The following is a 19,303-nucleotide window of genomic DNA, read 5'->3' on the forward strand; positions in this document are numbered from 1 at the left end:
GGAATTTAGTCATTTCTACAGTGAGAAGGACAGGAATATCTGACAGTTTTGGCACTGTGGGACATTTCGCTGGTCCCCAGGAGGAAAATTATTTTTATCTAAAAAAAAAAAAAAATAATGAAAGAACCTAAAAGTTTCCTTCTGGTTACTGAGATTAAGAATCGAGTTAGATTAGCTGCATTAATAATTCTGTCAAAGGAATGTTCTCACAAGGATAGTAAGGGAAGCATGTTTGTGTGTTTGAGATAAAGTGTGTGTATGAAACAAACCAGGGGATCAGTAGCTCCTATCCTGCACATCAATGTCCTATAAAACTAGTTCCCAAACTAGGGGTCATGACCCCACACTTGATTTACAAATGGGATGCAAGAGAATCTCACAATCTTCTCTGTATAGATTAATATTAAAAATATTGACGATGGATTTTGTGTGCTAATATTTTGAAATATCACTAGGAGTCACTTTCAGAGAAGCTACGTTTAAATTACTATGTGCTATTTTAGTCTTTTTCACTAACTACTGTAGTTCAGCAAAACAATGGACAATATTCCCTGTCCATCTACCGCCACTAAACAGACGAGCTTTGTGTCTCAAATTGCATACGTATGTACTATTCTAGATCGTTATTGAGTACTAACATTAACCAGTTTTCCTATTACAGTTAGTGTTTGCCTTCTAACCTACCAAATGGTCTGTTTTGAGTACCAGCCTTCTGGATTTTCTGCATTAGTAAATACTTTTGAATGTAAGGTCAGAGTTTTTAATTTGAGATGCAGATCATGACAACCATCATGATAACAGCGGAAACTTTTAATAGAGACAGAGCTCATCAGTGTAAACAAAATGGGTAAAGGTTTTACAATTTGACATGCCGGCCTTGTTTTTAAATCTTCTGCATGTACATAAGATATGCAGCGAGTGTGTGACAATGCTGCTCACATAATCACTGCTTCTGCGCAAGCATCAAGTATACACCAGGCTTCTCTGCTTCGCCTCAGGCCACATCACACCACTCTGGCGTGGATTATTTTCCTATAACAACACAACACTCCCCACTAGATTGGCCAATTATTGCAACAAATATTGACAGGAGAGAGAGTATGCCATCCCTCCCATCCAGACAGCACGGCCAATTTTCCTGTCTTGGGCTTCTGGAATCATCGGGATTTGAACTAAATTTTCCCAGCAATAGGTGAATGCTGTTCTTTTTTCTATCTATCTATCTATCTATCTTTCACACTGCTCAGCGGTTGTGAGTTTGAATAACAAAAGCCCAAATGTAACCTGGGTTTTGAGTGTGAACCCACTAAACACCGTTTTACCTGCATGTATTAAGAGCCTGTTCCTCTGTGGTTCTGTAGCTCAGTGGGCGATCTGGCTGGCAGTCACTGGGGTCAGTAGCTTGCTCTCTTTGCTTTGCACACAGCTATGTAATTAGCAAAGTAAATGCAGAAGGCTGGTAAATTCCTGTGGGCTGCTCAGCTGACTGGCGCTGCTACCCTCTGAGTCAGCGCTCTGTGGCCTCCTAACGTACTCCAAGTCTGAGCACCAACAAATCATCCGGTATAAACTCACAGCCTTTAACGTGGCCTCAGTTTGTTGTAATCCACAGATGATTCTTGTTAGAATTTTTATATATAAAATAGTGCCTCCTTGTTTCCTTTCCTTCCTTATTTTTAAGGACAGGATGAGAGGATGCAGAGGAACCAACGGCAAACGTGCCTGCCAAACAAGACGTCTTTGTCTGAAGGCACTGAATGATGATGTGTTACCAGCCGTCACTGACCCTAATCTGGTTATACTTAATGCTAAATAACACTAAATAGACATCAGGCAGAACATAATGGCACATGTGCATCACATTCACATTAAATATCAGATGTTTTAACACAGTGGTTTTCTCCAAGTGGGGTCCATGGACTCTCAGGGGTCAGTGAATCACTGCCAAAGGATCTGTTGTTTTTTTTATGTTACAGTGGTAGAAATCACAAACCTCTATTACCAGTGTTATTATATTTATTATTAAGTTCTTATATTATTAACCTTTATAACTGGACACTTGAATTAAATTGGGTTTAATCCAAACCTCAATAACTCAAAAACAAGCCAACTAATGTGTTCTGTCAGGAATTAAAAAAGATCCAAATTACTCCACAGTGCAGTCACGTCACTAAAAGTCAACAAGTGAAAACATCTTGAATATGGGCAAAAATATGTACTATTTCTTTGTTGAGATTATAAATATTATAAATATTATGGAGTTATTATAAATCATATAATGTTAGTTAGCTTTTACAAATGCTTTTATACATTTCAACCTTTCAAAAACTGTTTTATTTTAAGAATGATTCAGCTGCACAGTAAACAAAAGCTTTCCCTTTGTGTATTAGACACACAGGGGATTGATACAAGTCCTGGATGGACATTTGACTACAGACTAACCATCCTCTCAGATGATCAGATAACTCACTGAGGTTTTTCCTCGGCCCAAAACCTGACCGTGTCTAACTGGACCACTTGTCTGAGGGAGGTTGAATTTCTTCAGCTGTCGCACTCATGTTGAACTTTCTCCACAGATGGCTGAATTTAACACTTGCCATGACACTGAGCCATTTCTTTGCCTTTGCACACGTTTATGTGCATGTAAGTTGTGTATGTGTCACATGGAGCGTGTGTTGGGATTATCACCTGCTTATCACCCAACATAAAGCTGCAGTAAAGCACATTTTCAGAAATGTAGAAGGTACATATTAAATGCATGGTGTCTTATAAAAACCCTTCACATCCCTTTTCTACTGTCATTCTGAAAACTACAGGTTTCCCTGAGATGAAATGTATTTCTCTTTTGTATGTCAACTACAATAAAGTCCTAGCATTTTAAAATCTGGTTACGCCCAGAAGTGAAAAAGGGAGATGATCGCATGTAAAGATTTCATTCTGACCGAGGCTCAGGAGCTTCACAGACATTTTGACAGCCACTTATTAGGCTTTTGTCTGTTTTGTTACTCTTTTGGTACTCGATCAAAGCATGGCGTTCCCTCTGTGAGGAAATCACACTTAGCTAGCGAGGTGTTAGACATGTTTAGACTGCTTTTACAGCTGCGTTTGTTACACTGGCTCCTTACACATCGTGATTTGTGCAGGTAGATGGCAAGGCACGGTTAGAAAAAGCAGCATAAATAAACCCATTACCACATCGCTTTGGTGAACACTGCAAAAAATGACAGCACGTGAAGATATCTTGAATAAAGAAAATGTTATGAGATTTATAAGCGATATAAGACCATTAAGTCTATTCATAGTCATATTTTACTAATTTCAAGCCTATTCTATTGGCAGATAATTTAGCTTGATTTAAATAAGCAAAAGATCTGCCAATAGAATAAGACAATTTCAAGCTAGAAATGAGTAAAAATATCACAGTCTTATATTTGTTTAAAAACAATCTACTAAGGAGAAATATCAGTTGAATTTGCCTATATACAAGATAGTTTCACTTGCTAAGATCAAGACTATTTTTCACAGTGAAATATATTTATATATGGTTTCTTAAGGTTGAGGTGCCAAAGTATGTTGTAGGCAGAAAAAACACCAATTTTGGACGAAACCTGAATTTTCCTCCTTTTAGGTTTTCGGGATTCAGGAATTCAGCCACAGCAATATTTAAGCACATAAATAATAATATATTGCAACTAAATAGAATAAGACATATGATCAATATGCTTAATTGTTAAGGTTAATGTTAAAGTTCTAGTGGACAAAGCTAATGTTAAAGCTACGAATCTTTAAGAAACCACAGGGTACATGGTTTCTAAAGTATGTCTGTGGCATAAATGTTAACCTGCTCTTATACTTTTCTACTGTGGTGGCAAGAGTTTAACATAGCTAAACAATCACAGCAGTTAAGCCTGCTAGCTAGCATACAGATTGTGGAAATATGTAACAAACATCTGGTACCAACAGTCATGTTCTTTTTTTTTTTTTTTTTTGAGTCACTCATTGCTATGTCTCCATTTTCTCAATATTTTTTGCTTTTTCCTGGTGTATATGTGAGGCATTCTGGAAAAATCCATTGCATCTCACTGTGAAAAAATAAAACTTGGTGAGAAACTAAAACTCAAGAAGTGATGGTACAGTGCTTAAGGCTTTGGACTACTGACTGGAAGGTCGTGAGTTCAAGTCTCAATAAAAGCATCAGGCAAAGGAGCAAATGAAAATGTGTCTGGAAACACTGTGGGGTTGTTAATGAACTGTTCACAAGGACAAGTGAAATCTTTGGTGCTCCAAAGAATTTCAGTTTAAAAAATCCACCAGAATTGCCAGACTGTCGGTTTGCATGACGTCACCACGCAAAATCTTAAAGTACAGAACATGAAAGTATTTTAATACAGATAAAATACTGTATGATTTTCAGCATGATTTTGCTCTTGCTGATAAAAATTGCACATTTTGGTCTTGGGTTGGGATCGGCGCCTGATTTAGTGCCACTGCAACCAACCACAGACGACAACAAAGTTCTGGCAGTGTGTGTTTTTTTAATTTAAAAAAATCTAATATATCAACGTTTGAGCTTTGTCTAAAATACACCAATAGCAGGACAAAGTACAGAGAAACTGGACTTACGTAAAAGTATAGGTATCAAAAATCTTACTCAGTTAAAATTAGAAGTACGGAGCCAAAAATCTAGCCGAGTGTAAAGTGCATTTGTTTTCTTGTAAATTTACTTGAGTAAGTGTGCAATTATTCGATTTCAATAATACTTTTGTAAAGTAATGCAGAACAGTTGCTCAAGTATTTTCAACCCTTGCTCGCTGCACAGCTACAAACATGTTTAAACGAAACATGGAGTTTAAAGGAACAGTGGATTGTTCAATTGTGGCAACAGAGAGTTCTGTGGTGACGAGACAAAAAGGAACTCGGCACGTAAAGAAATAGCAGATGGATTACAGCTTCCTGTATCTGTACTACATAACACTTCATGTTGTCCTCTTTTCTCCATCCATGAACGCATCCAAACCAGTGTTATTTTTGTAGTCTTAACATTGCCACAAGGAATTCCTAGGAACTAGGACTACTTAACTTTTAAGAGTTCCAGTACTGTCCTGTCTGGACTGGAACTTCCCATCCTTTTTCAAAGCCTCAATAGAAAGAGTTCTTGATGTCAGCTGATACGGGGAATGTAGGAATCTGAGTCAGTGTCAGGAGGAAATACAGCGCATCTAACCATGTGCTCTTCAGTTATCAGACACCACTGTGCTTGACGCAGATAAGAGCCGTGGAGTGGAGTCAGATCTAACAGAGACAGGCGAAGGTGGAGAAGGTCAGGTTGAGGTATCCTGGCCGACAGGAAAGGGTGGGAAAAAGAGCCACTTTTCTTTTCTAAGGGAAAGCACAAAGAAAAATATACAGAGATTTTTTTTCTGCTACTTGTCCAGTCCTTCCATTAGCTCCTGTTGCCTGAGGTTTTGAATTCTCGCATAACAGGAGCCCAGAGTGAGGGCTCACCCTGGCCTAAATACCGTCTACAGCAAACCTCTCTCATTTCTAGTATCCTTTGGATATGGTCTTCAATAAGCTGAGGAGAGAGTTAGAGAGGAGACAGAAAGAAAGCAAAAGATGTTCTCGGCCCACTGCCAGCTCGAGAAATCAGCACGGTGTCCTCAGAGGGTTTAAATGCTGAACTGCCAAGTCTCAGAGCCCCAGTTTGGGAGTGCAGGGTCTGAGCCAAGAGTGCAAGCCTCGTCTAGGTGCTCCAATCCTCCCCAAAACCCCCTTGAGCCGCTCCCAGGTCAGGACACAATGGCGGGGTGGCACAGAGCAGGGTTCACACGGGACCATCTCATTTATGCAATTCAGCTTGAGTTCAGCTGAGCACAACAACAGAGAGCCTAAAACCTGCCAGGAACTTTCTCTCTCTCTCTCTCTCTCTCTCTCTCTCTCTCTCGCTCACACAGACACACACACACACACCAGACTGAAAGACCACCATGCAACTGCCAGGCCTTGTGATAATGACTTTGGATGAGCATGAAAATAAGAAGATCTGAAAGACTCAAACTGTACTTTTATCCATACCGTGTAAAGATACAACAAACATGAAGTGTGTGTTTTTCCTCTGCAACCTTTTAAGGAAATTGACGTCATATCCAGGGTGTATTCCCACATCGCATCCAGTGTTCCCGGATCTACCTCCACCCTGACCAGGATAAAGAGCTTACTGTAGATGTATGAACGAATGAAAAAAGTTTTGGAAGGTTACTTACTGAGAACTACACAGTCCCTAAATATTCACTGCAGGAACTGTGATCATTTTATCAAAACCTAAGGTAGATATTTAAAAAGGCCAGGTAAAAAAGGTAAAAAGGTTAGTCATGTTATAAAGCTTGCATTTGTACCAAATAGCAACTTTCAGTATGGAAATATCCATCCAGTCTCTCCACACTCTAGAGCAGACACAAGAACTAAAAAGATTCCTTGATTTCAAGCTTAGGAACTAAAAGTTCCTGGATGTGTCAAAGGTACCGAAATCCTGATCATTTTCTAGGTTCCTGAAAAGGTTCCTGTGGTAGAAAGATGCTTACGAATGCACAGACAAACTATAGCAAAAGACCACCCTTAAAACAGAGATCACTTGTTTCACGGTGCTTAGGAGGAACTACGACCCTGGGTGCAGACTGATCACTTAACAGAGTAACACAGAATGTCAAGAGGACAGTCACCACCTGTGTGACCTTTGACCTCACTTATTCCCTCATTTTCTCTCAGTTTATCTTCTTCACAAAAGACCTGTCACCAACATGTGAACTGTTGGCACTATACAGAAAATGAGGCTACTAACATCTAAAAGATGGTTTACATTTATTTATAATAGATATAGCGATATATAGAGATATCCAGCAATATTTCTAGACTTTCTTCAAACATCAGGGCTCTTCGCTTTGTCCAGGTTCATTGTAAAATCCTAAAACAGATGGTTTCCCTTTCAAAAAGAGTTCCTATGAACTTTTAACCATTCAAGGAACCCTGAAGGTACACTTGAAAGTAGTACTAAGTAGTACTCGTGAAAAGGCCATTAAGCTCCAGGGTCTGTGTATGTTATGTTCACGTATGCAGTTTTTTTGCTTTAAAACAATAAATATGACAAAAAAACCTTCTCTGGCTTGTTTTTCATGATTTCAGATTCACACTGGGGCTAAAATTAATGAACAATCTTAAATGACATGGATATGTAATAGCGATTACTGGATAAAAGATCACCATTACTCTGATGTTCTGCTGATATGGATATGAATCACTACGTGATTTTTAAAAATAGTGAGAGTGATGTTAAAGGAGGACGACATGGCAGCTGGAAAAAATCAGCACGGATTTTCCAATTGAAGAATATTTTAATCTCCCAAAGTTCTGTATATTTTGATCCCATTTTATCTAATCTTTTATGAAAACAGAAGAAGGTTCCAGTGTACACATCTCAACCAGAGAAAAGTCTGTAAAATAGTCAACTCTGTTCATGCTGAAATGCACCGCAGTAGGAGGTTTTTCATATTTAGTCTCATGAATATTTGATTTCTAGAATTTGTGTGGTGAACCTAGTAGAAACAATTAATAATGAGTCAATATGAATTCATTTAGTTTGCACTATATAGTCTTGCTATAACTTACTATCTCGTGGAGAATGATGTTTTTTCAGGAGTAAAATGGGCTCCTAATGCCAAAATGCTGGAAGAAGATAGATAGTGAGAGAGAGAGACAGTGAGAGAGCGAGAGAGAGTGTTTCATTGCTGGTAGTCTTATTACAGCAATCTTCTAAAGATGATTCTCCAGGTCTTCCATGACATAACGCTGTAGATGTTAAGCAAACAGAGTTCTTGATACTTCATCATCATAAAGCTGGGTTTTCATTTATGATATGCTCTTGAGTGTGAGAAGAATCATCTGTAGCTTTGCATTGATCTTACTAAGAGCAGCCGTGTACGTGTGTGTGGGTTTAAGAGCGACTACTGGAGCCGAAGCTTCTGGCTCAAAGGTCTTATGAGGAATGTACAGTGTACCAGAGTGCAGCAAATTAGGATTAGATGCAAAACAGATCACAACTGAGTACAGCATTGCTTAAAAGTGTTCATACAGAGATAACAGTGTGTATACAGTCCACATAAGTACATTACTAGGGTTGACACTTGCCATTCTTCCTCTCTGGACAAAACAACATTGTGGATTTTCTGCTCAATTTGAAATTAATGGCCTCAACATGAAAAATGTAACAAATCCCACCTTTAAACAAATGAAATATTATAGCACCAACACACTAGCATTTTCAGCAAAAGCAGCACACTTGAGCAACATGATATTTTTTTATGTAAGGAATAAAACATGCTTATAAGGAATAAAACATCCATGTTGTGTTCTTATAGGGAATTAATCAACAACAGGGTGCGGTGATAAATCTGAGTTACTGTTATCACCCCAAAGGTGATTATTTTCCTCTAACAGCACATCACAAAGTGTTTTATTCCTCTCATATCACAGCAATTTACCAACGATTACAATTTTTGTATATTAATCAATGACGCATCACTTTTTATCTGTTTACAGTTACATCTAATGTTGTGGAACATCCGCTAAAACAGGTTCCTGTTAATGCTTACATCGTTCCCTCACCAGCCTCTTGTTCTTCTTCTTGTTCTTTCTGAAAAATCGCAAAGTGCAAAGTCCTCTATTCTGGAGAAAATTAAAAGAAAAAGTTTCACCTCAAAGCACTGACAAAGCAAGTTTTTCATTGTTAAACAAGTTTTTTGAAATCAGTTTATGGTTAGGCTTAATGTATGTGGATGGTCTGCTGTACAATCAGATTCAAGAATTCAGCAGTGCTGTGGTTTAAGCACAAATAAAGCCCCGAGGACGTGTTGTTCCAGTGGCGCAAATTCACACAGCTGTTTGCTGTTAGATAAAGGCCATTCATGTCCTAAATCAAAAATGGTGTGTGCCCTTCCTCCTCTCTTGGTATGTACCAATTCTTTTTCATTCACATCAACACATTCACACAAAATCAGCACATTTAAAACCACAGCTACAGTATAATGCTGTGCCAATGTAAACATCCTCCTACAGTAATCAGACACCACAGGCTTACTGAGCACGCTCAAAGAGAGCATGGTAAAAGGACTGAGTCAACATCTAAAACGTTGGTTGAATTGGTATATTTGGCAGCCCTTATTTAATTCATGCACTAAGCAGTTGCTTGGTTGTCTATATATATACACTGTACGTATATATATATAGAAACACTAGCCCTGTTACACCCTCAACAAAACAACCCGTGCTAAATAAATTACCTATGAAGTCAGCTTTTATTTATATACATTAGGGATGAACAGATAGTATGTTTTAAATGAAGATAAATACAGACACGAATAGGAGGCAGAGTATTTTACAAAGCTTATCAGAAAAGTTCGTATGTACTTTCATGTGGGAATGAGCTATAGATTAGATGTGAAACTCACGGGACAAACAGTGACCACGTTCATGGCACTGTGTAACACGTTCATTCATTCCTCATTAGTAACTGCTTGGTCAGGGCCATGGTGGTTTAAATTAAGCTACTAGTTTATTTATATTTAGTTTATTTAGGAAACAGAACTAAGTAAATTCAATAGAAATTAATATCACTGGCAGGTACAAACAAAAATAACAGCTGGATTCATTTTTAAAAAAGTGGTGCACATCTGTAGTTGAGAATAATTATGAAATGGAGTGAGGTAGCTGAGGTTGAGGAACTGTCAGAGCCAGACTTCATACACCACATTGATGCTGTTGATACTGCTTTGTATGTATTGGGGTTCAAACTGACTTTAAAATGGACACCTTCTGCTTTAGGCCACGCCCACTTCTGGTTTACAGATAGTGATACCTGTATGTCATTACACCCCTGACATACATACAAAAATCTGAACTTATCTTCTCACCATCTTGGATAGTAGATGTGCTTGTGGTATTAGCTCTAGTGTATGAGAATCTTATCTGGGAGATTCGGCACACGTTACGTTTCGGTACACCACTCACTGGCCACCAGTGTCGTAACTTACCAGGAAGCCAAAATGCTCCCATACACCAGACCTTATGGATATGGGGAAATCTTCCGGGTCCTGTTCGCTTCTGTCCTTGCTGTTTTTAACAAGCTAATATGCTAGTATGCTACCCACTCACCTGACTGTGTATGTTTTTTTTAACACTAGTAGGAGGAGCTACTTCTTCAGAGGAAGGAGCTTGATTAAGTTAAATTGTTTATTACACCTCACAACTCATCAACTATTATGCAGTCTGTTAAATACTCAGATATATCGAATCGAGAGCCACGTCTAAAAGAATAAAATTATCTGTTCAGAACAGATGAGCAAAAATTACACAAAAAAATCAAACCTAAATCCATGAAGTAACGCTGCTGAGTGTCATTAGGATTACATGTAAACGACTGAGACGTCACCACGGCTGCAAGTTTCTGCAGGACATCTCACGCTATTACAGAGAGTAAAGGCTGGTTTATACTTGAAGCATAACTTTTCGTGTGCATGCAAAACAGCGGCATTGTTCTCACACTCGCTTACGTATCTTGTGTACTTCTGGAGGATTAAAAGCGGCATTCACTAGATGGCACATCGGCGCCAAAACATCCCTGTTTGTCTGGATTCCAAGTCTATTCTAGTGTTTAGCGATTACGTGCACAGTAACGTTAAACACACTCACGAGCTCTGTTTCTCTTTAAAACTTTCTGCTGTCGGCGTGATTGTTGTCATGAGCTGTGTCTCGAATTTAAAAACCCTTACCCTATAAAAGTATTTACTAATCTAGAAGATCCATAAGACTATATACAGATATTAGGTTTAAAGGCTACATAAGAGGCTTTTAAAATTCAAACACTAACTGTAACTGGAAAACGGAGTAGTGGTCTGAATTATGAGTGTAATTATGAATGTAACTGCATGTCCATTACATCCTTGCAACAGCTTCCTGATCCAGCCATGAGAATGATATCAATACATTCTTCTTTTGTCAAAGACATTCTTAAAGGCTATCGGAAATAAAAAAAAAAAGTAAGTATGAATAATTTTGGAAGCCATTTTGCGAAAAAGTGTTAATTTCCCCTGTGTACAGAGACTTTTGGGACACCCCGTAGCATAGTATATAAGTATGTCTTAAACGCAATCAATTACGGTCACAACTGATCACAAAGTGTTATAAAATTTAATTATTTGGCATAATTATTAATATAATGCAATTGGAGTAAAAGTGCAATTAGAGTACACTGTAAGTCGTGACAGTGTAAGGTAATTAACACTTTTTCACAAAATGGCTTCCAAAATTATTCATACTTACTTTTTTTTTTCTGATAGCCTTTAAGAATGTCTTTGACAAAAGAAGAATGTATTGATATCATTCTCATGGCTGGATCAGGAAGCTGTAGTGTAGAAATGAGTAAATTGTGATATCACACAAGCCCAGTACAGATTCAGCTTCAGAAACACATAAACATACACTAAGTAATCAGTCAAACTGGGTTATAGGCTGATTCTTGCTCCAGGTTTGACCCTTGGTTCTGACTGTGGCTATGTGGCCCTCAACAGGGCCTCATGGGAAATGTAGTATTTCCTGCACTGGGTCTGTTCGTGCGACATTAATGGGAGACAGGTCACATACACAGCACCGGTGTGTATTATATTACATATGGAATTTAAGACAATGTGAATGAACCACAGTCTAGAAGGTCTTTGTGTGACAGCATCTGCTGAGAAACATGTCTTTGGATGTTATTATCACTAAACTCAAAAAATACTGCCAGAATGCCTGCATGGTTGGTTTTGTTGCCATTCCAAATGCCTCATCCAGTGCAGACTGTGTATTCAGAGGGACTACTCTAGTTACACACACACACAGACACACACACTCACACACAGAGACACACACAGATCTACAAGTAAAATATGTTCACATGCAAACAGATTCCTGACGCCATCCCCCTTATCATCCATCTGGTCAAGTTCACACACACACACACACACACACACACACGCTATTGCACTCATGAGGATACTTCAGTGCAAGTATGAGAGCGTGTTCGCTTATTCCTGAAGGGTTCATCTCTCCTCTCTCTTTTCAGAGGAATGTGCTATGTGGGTGCTTTCATGTCGATCTGCAACACTGAAAATGCACACAGATGAAAGTGTTAGATGTGCAGTACCTGTTTGCATTGTGGCTTTTTAGAAAATATCACCCAAAAAAAATAACCCTTTAAAAAAAAAAAACAAGCCAGCAAGCCAGCACTACATGCTTAGTGAAAACATGCTTAGTGTAGGTTTGCTGTTGTATTGTAACTAGCATTAGCCTGTGGAGGGTTTAGCTTTGTTCTACACACTAATAATGCCAGTATATTGCCGTTAAAAACCCTTATTTCCAGTGCCAAGTGGGCCGTACTGTAACTAAGTACTCATGATGAATTTGGTTCCTCTTGCCAGGGTACCAGAACCAAAAGAGCCAGTATGTAAACCACTGAATATTCAAACACAATAGTCACAGAAAAAAAACACTTCTGTAATCAAAATTACAACACAATCAACACAATTGCTTATTTTATGGAATGGTGGACTATCCTAGCATTTTAGTCACATGATTTCTCTGTTGCCATTAGAGCCAGGCGATATGACAATATAACATCAATATTATGATAAATTATGTCACAATACTCTTTTTTAAGATGTGGTGGGTATCGTGATATTGTAATTTTTTCCCCTCCTTTTTATTTTGTACACATTCAATAAAAAGTATCAAACTAATTTGTAAAGGTTTATTTGTAATGCAGCATGCTGTATATCATGATACATATTGTGTACTGTAGAAATTACTCAACGTACTTCAGAACAGAATAAAATGATCAACAAAGAAAGTAAAATAGACTGTGTACTAAATGTAAGTAATAAAACATACACTCACCGGTCTTTAGAAACACCTGTACACTTGTTCATTCATGTAATTATCCAGTCAGTCAATCATGTGGCAGCAGCACAATGCATAAAATCATGTGGATACAGGTCAGAAGCTTCAGTTAATGTTCCCATCAAACATCAGAATGGGGAATAAATGTGAACTCAGTGACTTTGACTCTGGCATAATTGTTGGTGGTTTGAGCATTTCTGAAACAGCTGACCTCCTGGGATTTTCACACACAACAGTCTGTAGAGCTTAGACGGAATGGTGCGAAAAACAAAAAACACCCAGCAAATGGCTGTTCTGCAGGGAGAAATGCCTTGCTAGGACAGAGGAGAATGACCAGACTGGTTCCAGCTAACAGGAATGTTACCTTAACTCAAACAGGCACTTTTTACATCCATGGTGAGCAGAAAAGCATCTCAGTCAAACCTTGAGGTGGATGAAGTGCTTTTACATTGGGCGTTTGTGTAATTATGGTGCAATTCCAGTTGATGAGCACATCTCTTTATATATATATATATATATATATATATATATATATATATATATATCTAAACTTTATATATAAAGTGTCTGACTTGCACCAGAGTCCAGTGCATCTCCCATTACACCAGCTAATTTAGATGTAGCCAACAAACTGACACCCAATTTACACTTTACCATCTCACAGTGCCAAAGCAAAGGAAAGTGAGAAAGGCGTGTAATCTTTTGCCTATGCAGAAGAATCTGGATTGCGTACCTGATTAGAAACATCTAACCAGGCTGAAACATGAGAAGAGAAGAGAAGAGAAGAGAAGAGAAGAGAAGAGAAGAGAAGAGAAGAGAAGAGAAGAGAAGTACAACTTCTGTCTTGACCCTGACACACAAGGATATCAGCACTTAAGCACAGATCACATGTCACTAGAGGACACAGCACCTGTTTCTCTCACCACGGGAGCCATTATTACCCCTCTTCCTCCTTCTCTCTCCCTCTCCACCAACATTAGCTATGAGATCATGACTTGGCTCCAAGCAGAACACCTTGCCGTCCAGGAAAACCCCATTCCCACAATCACACCCCTCGAAAAAGCTTCTGGCTTGATTCCACACGTTCAGATGGCTGTGTTTGGATCAGAGTAGGAACATGAGAGGGTTAGTGGGAGTAAAGTGCTTTCTATCACACAGCTGGGAGCAAAATTCTGCCTTCTCTTTGCCTCTAATGATTTTTTTTTAATTAAAACAGCAACATGGTGTCTCCAAAGAGCCCAGACTTTTCATGGCATGTTCCATAAAGTCAATCTACCATTCTATGCTCCAAATTAAACACCTCTGCAGAAGACATAACTTCCTCCAGCTCCTCTTCTTTCAGTCATTGGTGTCAGCCTCAGGAATAACTTAATCAAGCCCTTCCAGAGAGAGCAGAAATTAGCAGCTCAGCCAAACAGCTGGACAATTGGTGTTTGGATGGTTGCTTAGAACAGAAATGCACAGATTATCCCTGATTATTCCTACCTTACCTATTCCCTGTATGCTTCATCTCATTTCTTGCTGCACACAGTTCTTTCTTCTGCAGCTTCCCTGCTGAGTGAACCCTCTGACCCTTGCTTTACGTTATGTTCCATCATACTTCCATATCTCTCCCCATATAGTCACCCATCCCTTTACTCAGACGTCAAGTCTGTAGAGCTGAGCATCCATAGCACCACCAAAGGCTTTGCCAAGCTCCAGGGCATCAGAGTGGAAAGATTACTGGATCAGGGAGTGAGTAAACAACAAAACAGTCTCATCCTTCACAGCACAAATGCCACACACAACCTCCTCCCACACACACACCCACTGTCTGTCTTATATAAGCTGTGCAACCCCACTTCATCAGGATTTCTTACCTGGATTCCTCTATGAACACACTCTCTGTTTCCTCCCTCGCACAAACCCCACAGGAATCAGACAAAGCTTGCCTTGGCCATGAAGGCTGCATTTTAACAGCGGTTGGAGGAAAGCTGCCCGTTTCCAAATGTTTATTTATTTCTCTAATGCGACAGGCTCCACGCTTTATCTCCCCTCCACCGCCTGGCCGAGTTGCCCCTCTCTCCACAGATGGAAAATACAGTGATGTGCCTTCAAGCTTCGGTATAAACACACAATTTCTTTACATATATATCTTCTTCAGCATAACTGTAGCAATAAACCAGCATTCATAGAGAAAATCTCACATTCCACTGTTAGCTATGAGAGCACTGGTTTGGAACATCATGAAACACTCTGAGCCAGCACTTCTCCGGAAACAGATCTGCGAAGTAGAAATGAAATAGCATCCACGTATTCTTACCTTCTGCTTAGTCCCTGCTGGTCTTCCACGGTCCAGCGTGCCATCCTGCTGCATGTTCTGTCCAGCCAACACCATGGATTTACATTCCACACACGAGCCAATTGTAAGTTGTTTCCCATCATCCACCACAAGAGTGTGGCTAACGCGTGGGGCATAGAGGAAGACGGGCAGCCGAGCGACGGTGACTGCCCTCAAACCCAGCGCCCTCCTCTTCTCCTGCCTGCAGAAAAAGCAGACAAAAGATTCGCAGCTGTATTGACGTGACCAGGGGCTGCTAGAGGGCCCTGATCCTGCAGCCTCGTGCTGCGCCCACTGAGCCAGCAGGTCATGATAGCACAGGGAGCAAGCAGCCACCAGGCCGGTGGCATCCGCAGGGCGGGCGCGAGGGGCCGGTGTATGCACGGTGAGGAAAGGGAAGAAGGGCTCTTTCTCTCCGCATCGTCCAGGAGGATTCACATGAAGCTGGTACTCTGTGCCTGCAGAGAGCTCCGCCCCGCACAGGTAGCACACGGAGGTGTGGTGAAGGGACGCAGAAATGCTCTCCTGTGCTCTGACAAGGCTGCTTGAGACTCCACCTGCAGTAGTGGTCTGGTGATATCTCCCAAGGAAGGTGCTGACGGAAGTGATAAGCTCCTCACTAAGGCAGAGATGGTAGGCCGCCCAGATGTCCTCTAAGATGGTGTAACAGGTGGCGCAGCAATGTACTTGGCCATCTCGCATGCTTTGGGCGTTGGGTGGGCATGGAAGCAGGTTGATAAATGGAAAGTACATGGCACCACGGGCTTTTCCTACCCCTGCGCGGGAATATGCCACCCTGATGTCTTGGGCACAGTCCTGCCCGCATAAATAGCAGGCCTCCCTGGGAGGATGTATAGAAGAGAGAGGGCGAATTTTGGGTAAAGACCCGATGCCATCCATATCGGGCGACGTTGTGGCACCTACGTTAACTGGCACTACATAAAGACGCTGCAGGACAGGTACATCCGCCAGCTCAAAGCCCTGCCACTGCTGCATAAGTGACGCGTGGCAGCTGGCACACACTAGCGTGCGGCCTCCTGGGCTTATCGGCAGTGCGTCTGGCGGAGGTGTGTGCAGCCACAGGAAGGGGAAGAAAGGCTCAGTGGCAGCTCTCTCCTGCTTTTGTACACACACTTCGAAGCGAATGCCCGGTAGAAGTCCACTGCCACAGATGTAGCACACGTGTCTGCCCATAACCTGGTATCCAACTTGCTGTCTTTTCCTCTCATCCTCCTTATCTTCATCACTTGTTACATTAATCTCGTTGCCATCAGATGCTTCCGAGTCACACAACTGGTTAAGCCCGGCTTCTTTGGCATGTGCGTGTGCAATATCCTCACCAGGGCCGAAGAGCAGCTGCTGCAGCCTGGAGTTCCAGCCGCTTCGTCTGTCCCGCATTACAATCCCTCCGTCCTGGGTGGGTGTGTCACCGGAAGGGCTCTCACAATCACGCCGTGCCAGGTTCCCGTGGAGCCGTGCCAATGCCAACGTCGTCTGCGACACGTGATTCATCATCACAGAGCCAGACAGCAGCGCGCTCTCAGACCTCTCAGCGTCCTGAGTGTTGTAAACACCGACCCGGTAACGCGCAGCGCTTTGTGACTCGGAACTGCTCTTAATCCCGGCGCCGTCCCTGCACGCTCTACCGGCAGCGGGAACTTTGAGGCACTTCCCTTTCTCCTCTACTCCTCCTCCCCTGTCTGCGGCATCCGAGTCTTGATCCGAGGCTTGCTCGTTATCCGAGAACGACGAGAAATCCGACTCGTCGCCGTCGCCGTCACCGTTCTGACCGCTCACGGACGGTCTGGCGTCCGCGTCTCGCGCCGCGTTCCAGTCCCGGGGCGCGCGGCGCGCGTCGCACTGGTGCGGTCTCTTGAGCCAGTACACGCGTTTGTCGAGCGGCGTGCGGCTGCGCTCGAACGCGTTCCACTGCTCGCGCAGGAAGCAGTGGCACACGGCGCACACGAGCGCGTGCCCGTCGGCGCCGACCTCCGCGGCGCCCGGTGCCGGCTCCTGGCCTTGCAAGAACGGAAAGAAAGGCGTGCTCCCGTGCCGGAACTTAACCTGCAGCTGCAGCTCCTTGCCCGGCGTCACTCCGCTGCCGCATATGAAGCAGTGCACCAACGAGACGCCGTTCGGCACGCGACCCGGTCTGCACGCGAGCCCGGGAGATGCACCTCCGTGGACCGCGGACATGAGTCGGTGCTTCCGCGGCACAGCAACCGCGTCCTTATCGCCGACCTCGTCGTTCATTCTCCGCTTGGGGAAAACATCCGTATCACAAAGTCACTGCGATCCAAAAACAACTCGCATAAAAAAAAAAAAAAAAAAACTCAGCAAAGAAAACTTCAGCAAAGTTCACTCCTTTACATGAGAGTCCTCCGACAAAACCCCAGCACACACACTCACACACTCACACTCAGACACACACGTCCTGTGTCACGCCGAGTCCGGTGTGTGCATGTTGCAGTGAAATTCCGCGTGTAATCCAAAGAGAAAATCCAGTCCGTGTTCGAGGTGTGCGCTTGTTATGAGCCAACTTTCAGTCTGCGCTGTGCGGAACTTCGGGCTGCTCACTCTGCGCACAGCGCCATCTCCAAACGCGCTCAGGCTCCCACGGCCAGTGCCTCAAAACATCTGTGGTGTAAAAGGACACCGTATATTAGGAAATGAAACATGTGGGCAAACACGATTAGCAAATATTCCCAACACGGTGCTTCCTCCACATGGCCTTGAAATCTGTAAGTGTACTGAGTTTAATCCACTGAGTCCCAAACTGCGATCAGCTGTGTGACTGCACACACACTGGTTTCTCTGGATATCAGTCACTGCCACATCTTTAACAAAATCATATAAAAATATAAGTTTCATTCAGAAGGCAATCAGCTTTGACATTAAATTCCACCTCGTACCTCAGACAAACTTTATTCCCTTCTGTTACATTTAAAAAACAATATTATAAAGTTTAAAAGTGAAGTATTTACATGTTTACCTTTACATTTACTCCTCATATCTAAACAGTAATTAATGTAGCTGTACAATGATACTATCAATAATATATCCATTTAATTTAAATACACCAGGTATAATTCACATTATAACATGTTTTACTTACTTTCCTTTTTCAAGTGCATGCTGGAAGGAAATGGCTCTGGTCACGTGACCAACGATGTAACACACCCACACACAAAAATATTCATTTAACAAATATCATTTTTTATTTACAGCTTGTCTTTCAGTAAGTAACACATCAACAGCACGTTTAGAGCATTAGGTCATTCAGGCTGGTTGGATTAAACAGATTAAAATGCATCTTATATATAAGAAACTTTATAACTAAATATATCGTTTTTATATTTATATCATTTTATATCTAAAATGCAACTTATAGCTTCCATAATTTTGTTGCTTTATGACAGTATCCACTGTTAAAAGCACTATATAAAAAACTGAATTGAATCGAAGGAATAAAACACTCTGAGTCATGCTGTAATAGGAAAGTAATCAACAACAGATTTACTCTTACAGCCCTGAAGTTGATTATTTTGCTGTAACAGCACATCCACAAGCGTTTATTCCTCTTACACCACATCATTGTGCCAAAGATGAGAATGTTTAATTTATTAAAAAATGACGTACTTTTCTTTTTTTAATCAGTTTATAGTTAAATGTTGTGAAACATCTGTGAAACAAGTTAGTTCTTCTTCTCGATTATGTTATAGCAGCTATAAATGGTCTTTCCCTCACTTTCTTTTTTCTCTGTCTTGAATTTCATAAAACAAAAATAACTGCAGCTTGTCACGTTACTGAGAAACTGCGGTGTGTACAGTCCTCTGTCCTGAAAACGTTCCCACGTCAGAAATATGCTGACACTGGAGACTCCTTCCATAATATAAAACAAATATCTTCTTACAGAAAACTTCACCAGATTAATGTTGTTCTTTGTTCAATAGTAAAGTTTTAATACATTTTATATTAGACTTAGATTATGTGGAGGGT

At 41.2% G+C, this 19,303-nt stretch overlaps 1 protein-coding gene across 4 annotated transcripts in view; it reads right to left on the reverse strand.

Annotated features, from left to right (window-relative positions):
* Window positions 1–18,027, reverse strand: part of gse1b (Gse1 coiled-coil protein b) — a 244,655-nt gene extending 226,628 nt beyond the window's left edge. For 2 of the 4 annotated variants that reach the window (XM_026914361.3, XM_034305533.2), the window contains exon 1: window positions 15,287–18,026. In XM_026914361.3, the coding sequence (XP_026770162.3) occupies window positions 15,287–17,557 (2,271 nt within the window). In that variant the 5' untranslated portion in view covers window positions 17,558–18,026. Of the gene's footprint in view, window positions 1–15,286 lie in introns of all 4 variants that reach the window. The other 2 variants (XM_034305534.2, XM_026914360.3) reach the window with 2 other exon arrangements.
* Between the last annotated feature and the right edge of the window lie 1,276 nt (window positions 18,028–19,303).

This window comes from Pangasianodon hypophthalmus, chromosome 6, assembly GCF_027358585.1.
Source record: "Pangasianodon hypophthalmus isolate fPanHyp1 chromosome 6, fPanHyp1.pri, whole genome shotgun sequence".
NCBI lineage: Eukaryota > Metazoa > Chordata > Actinopteri > Siluriformes > Pangasiidae > Pangasianodon > Pangasianodon hypophthalmus.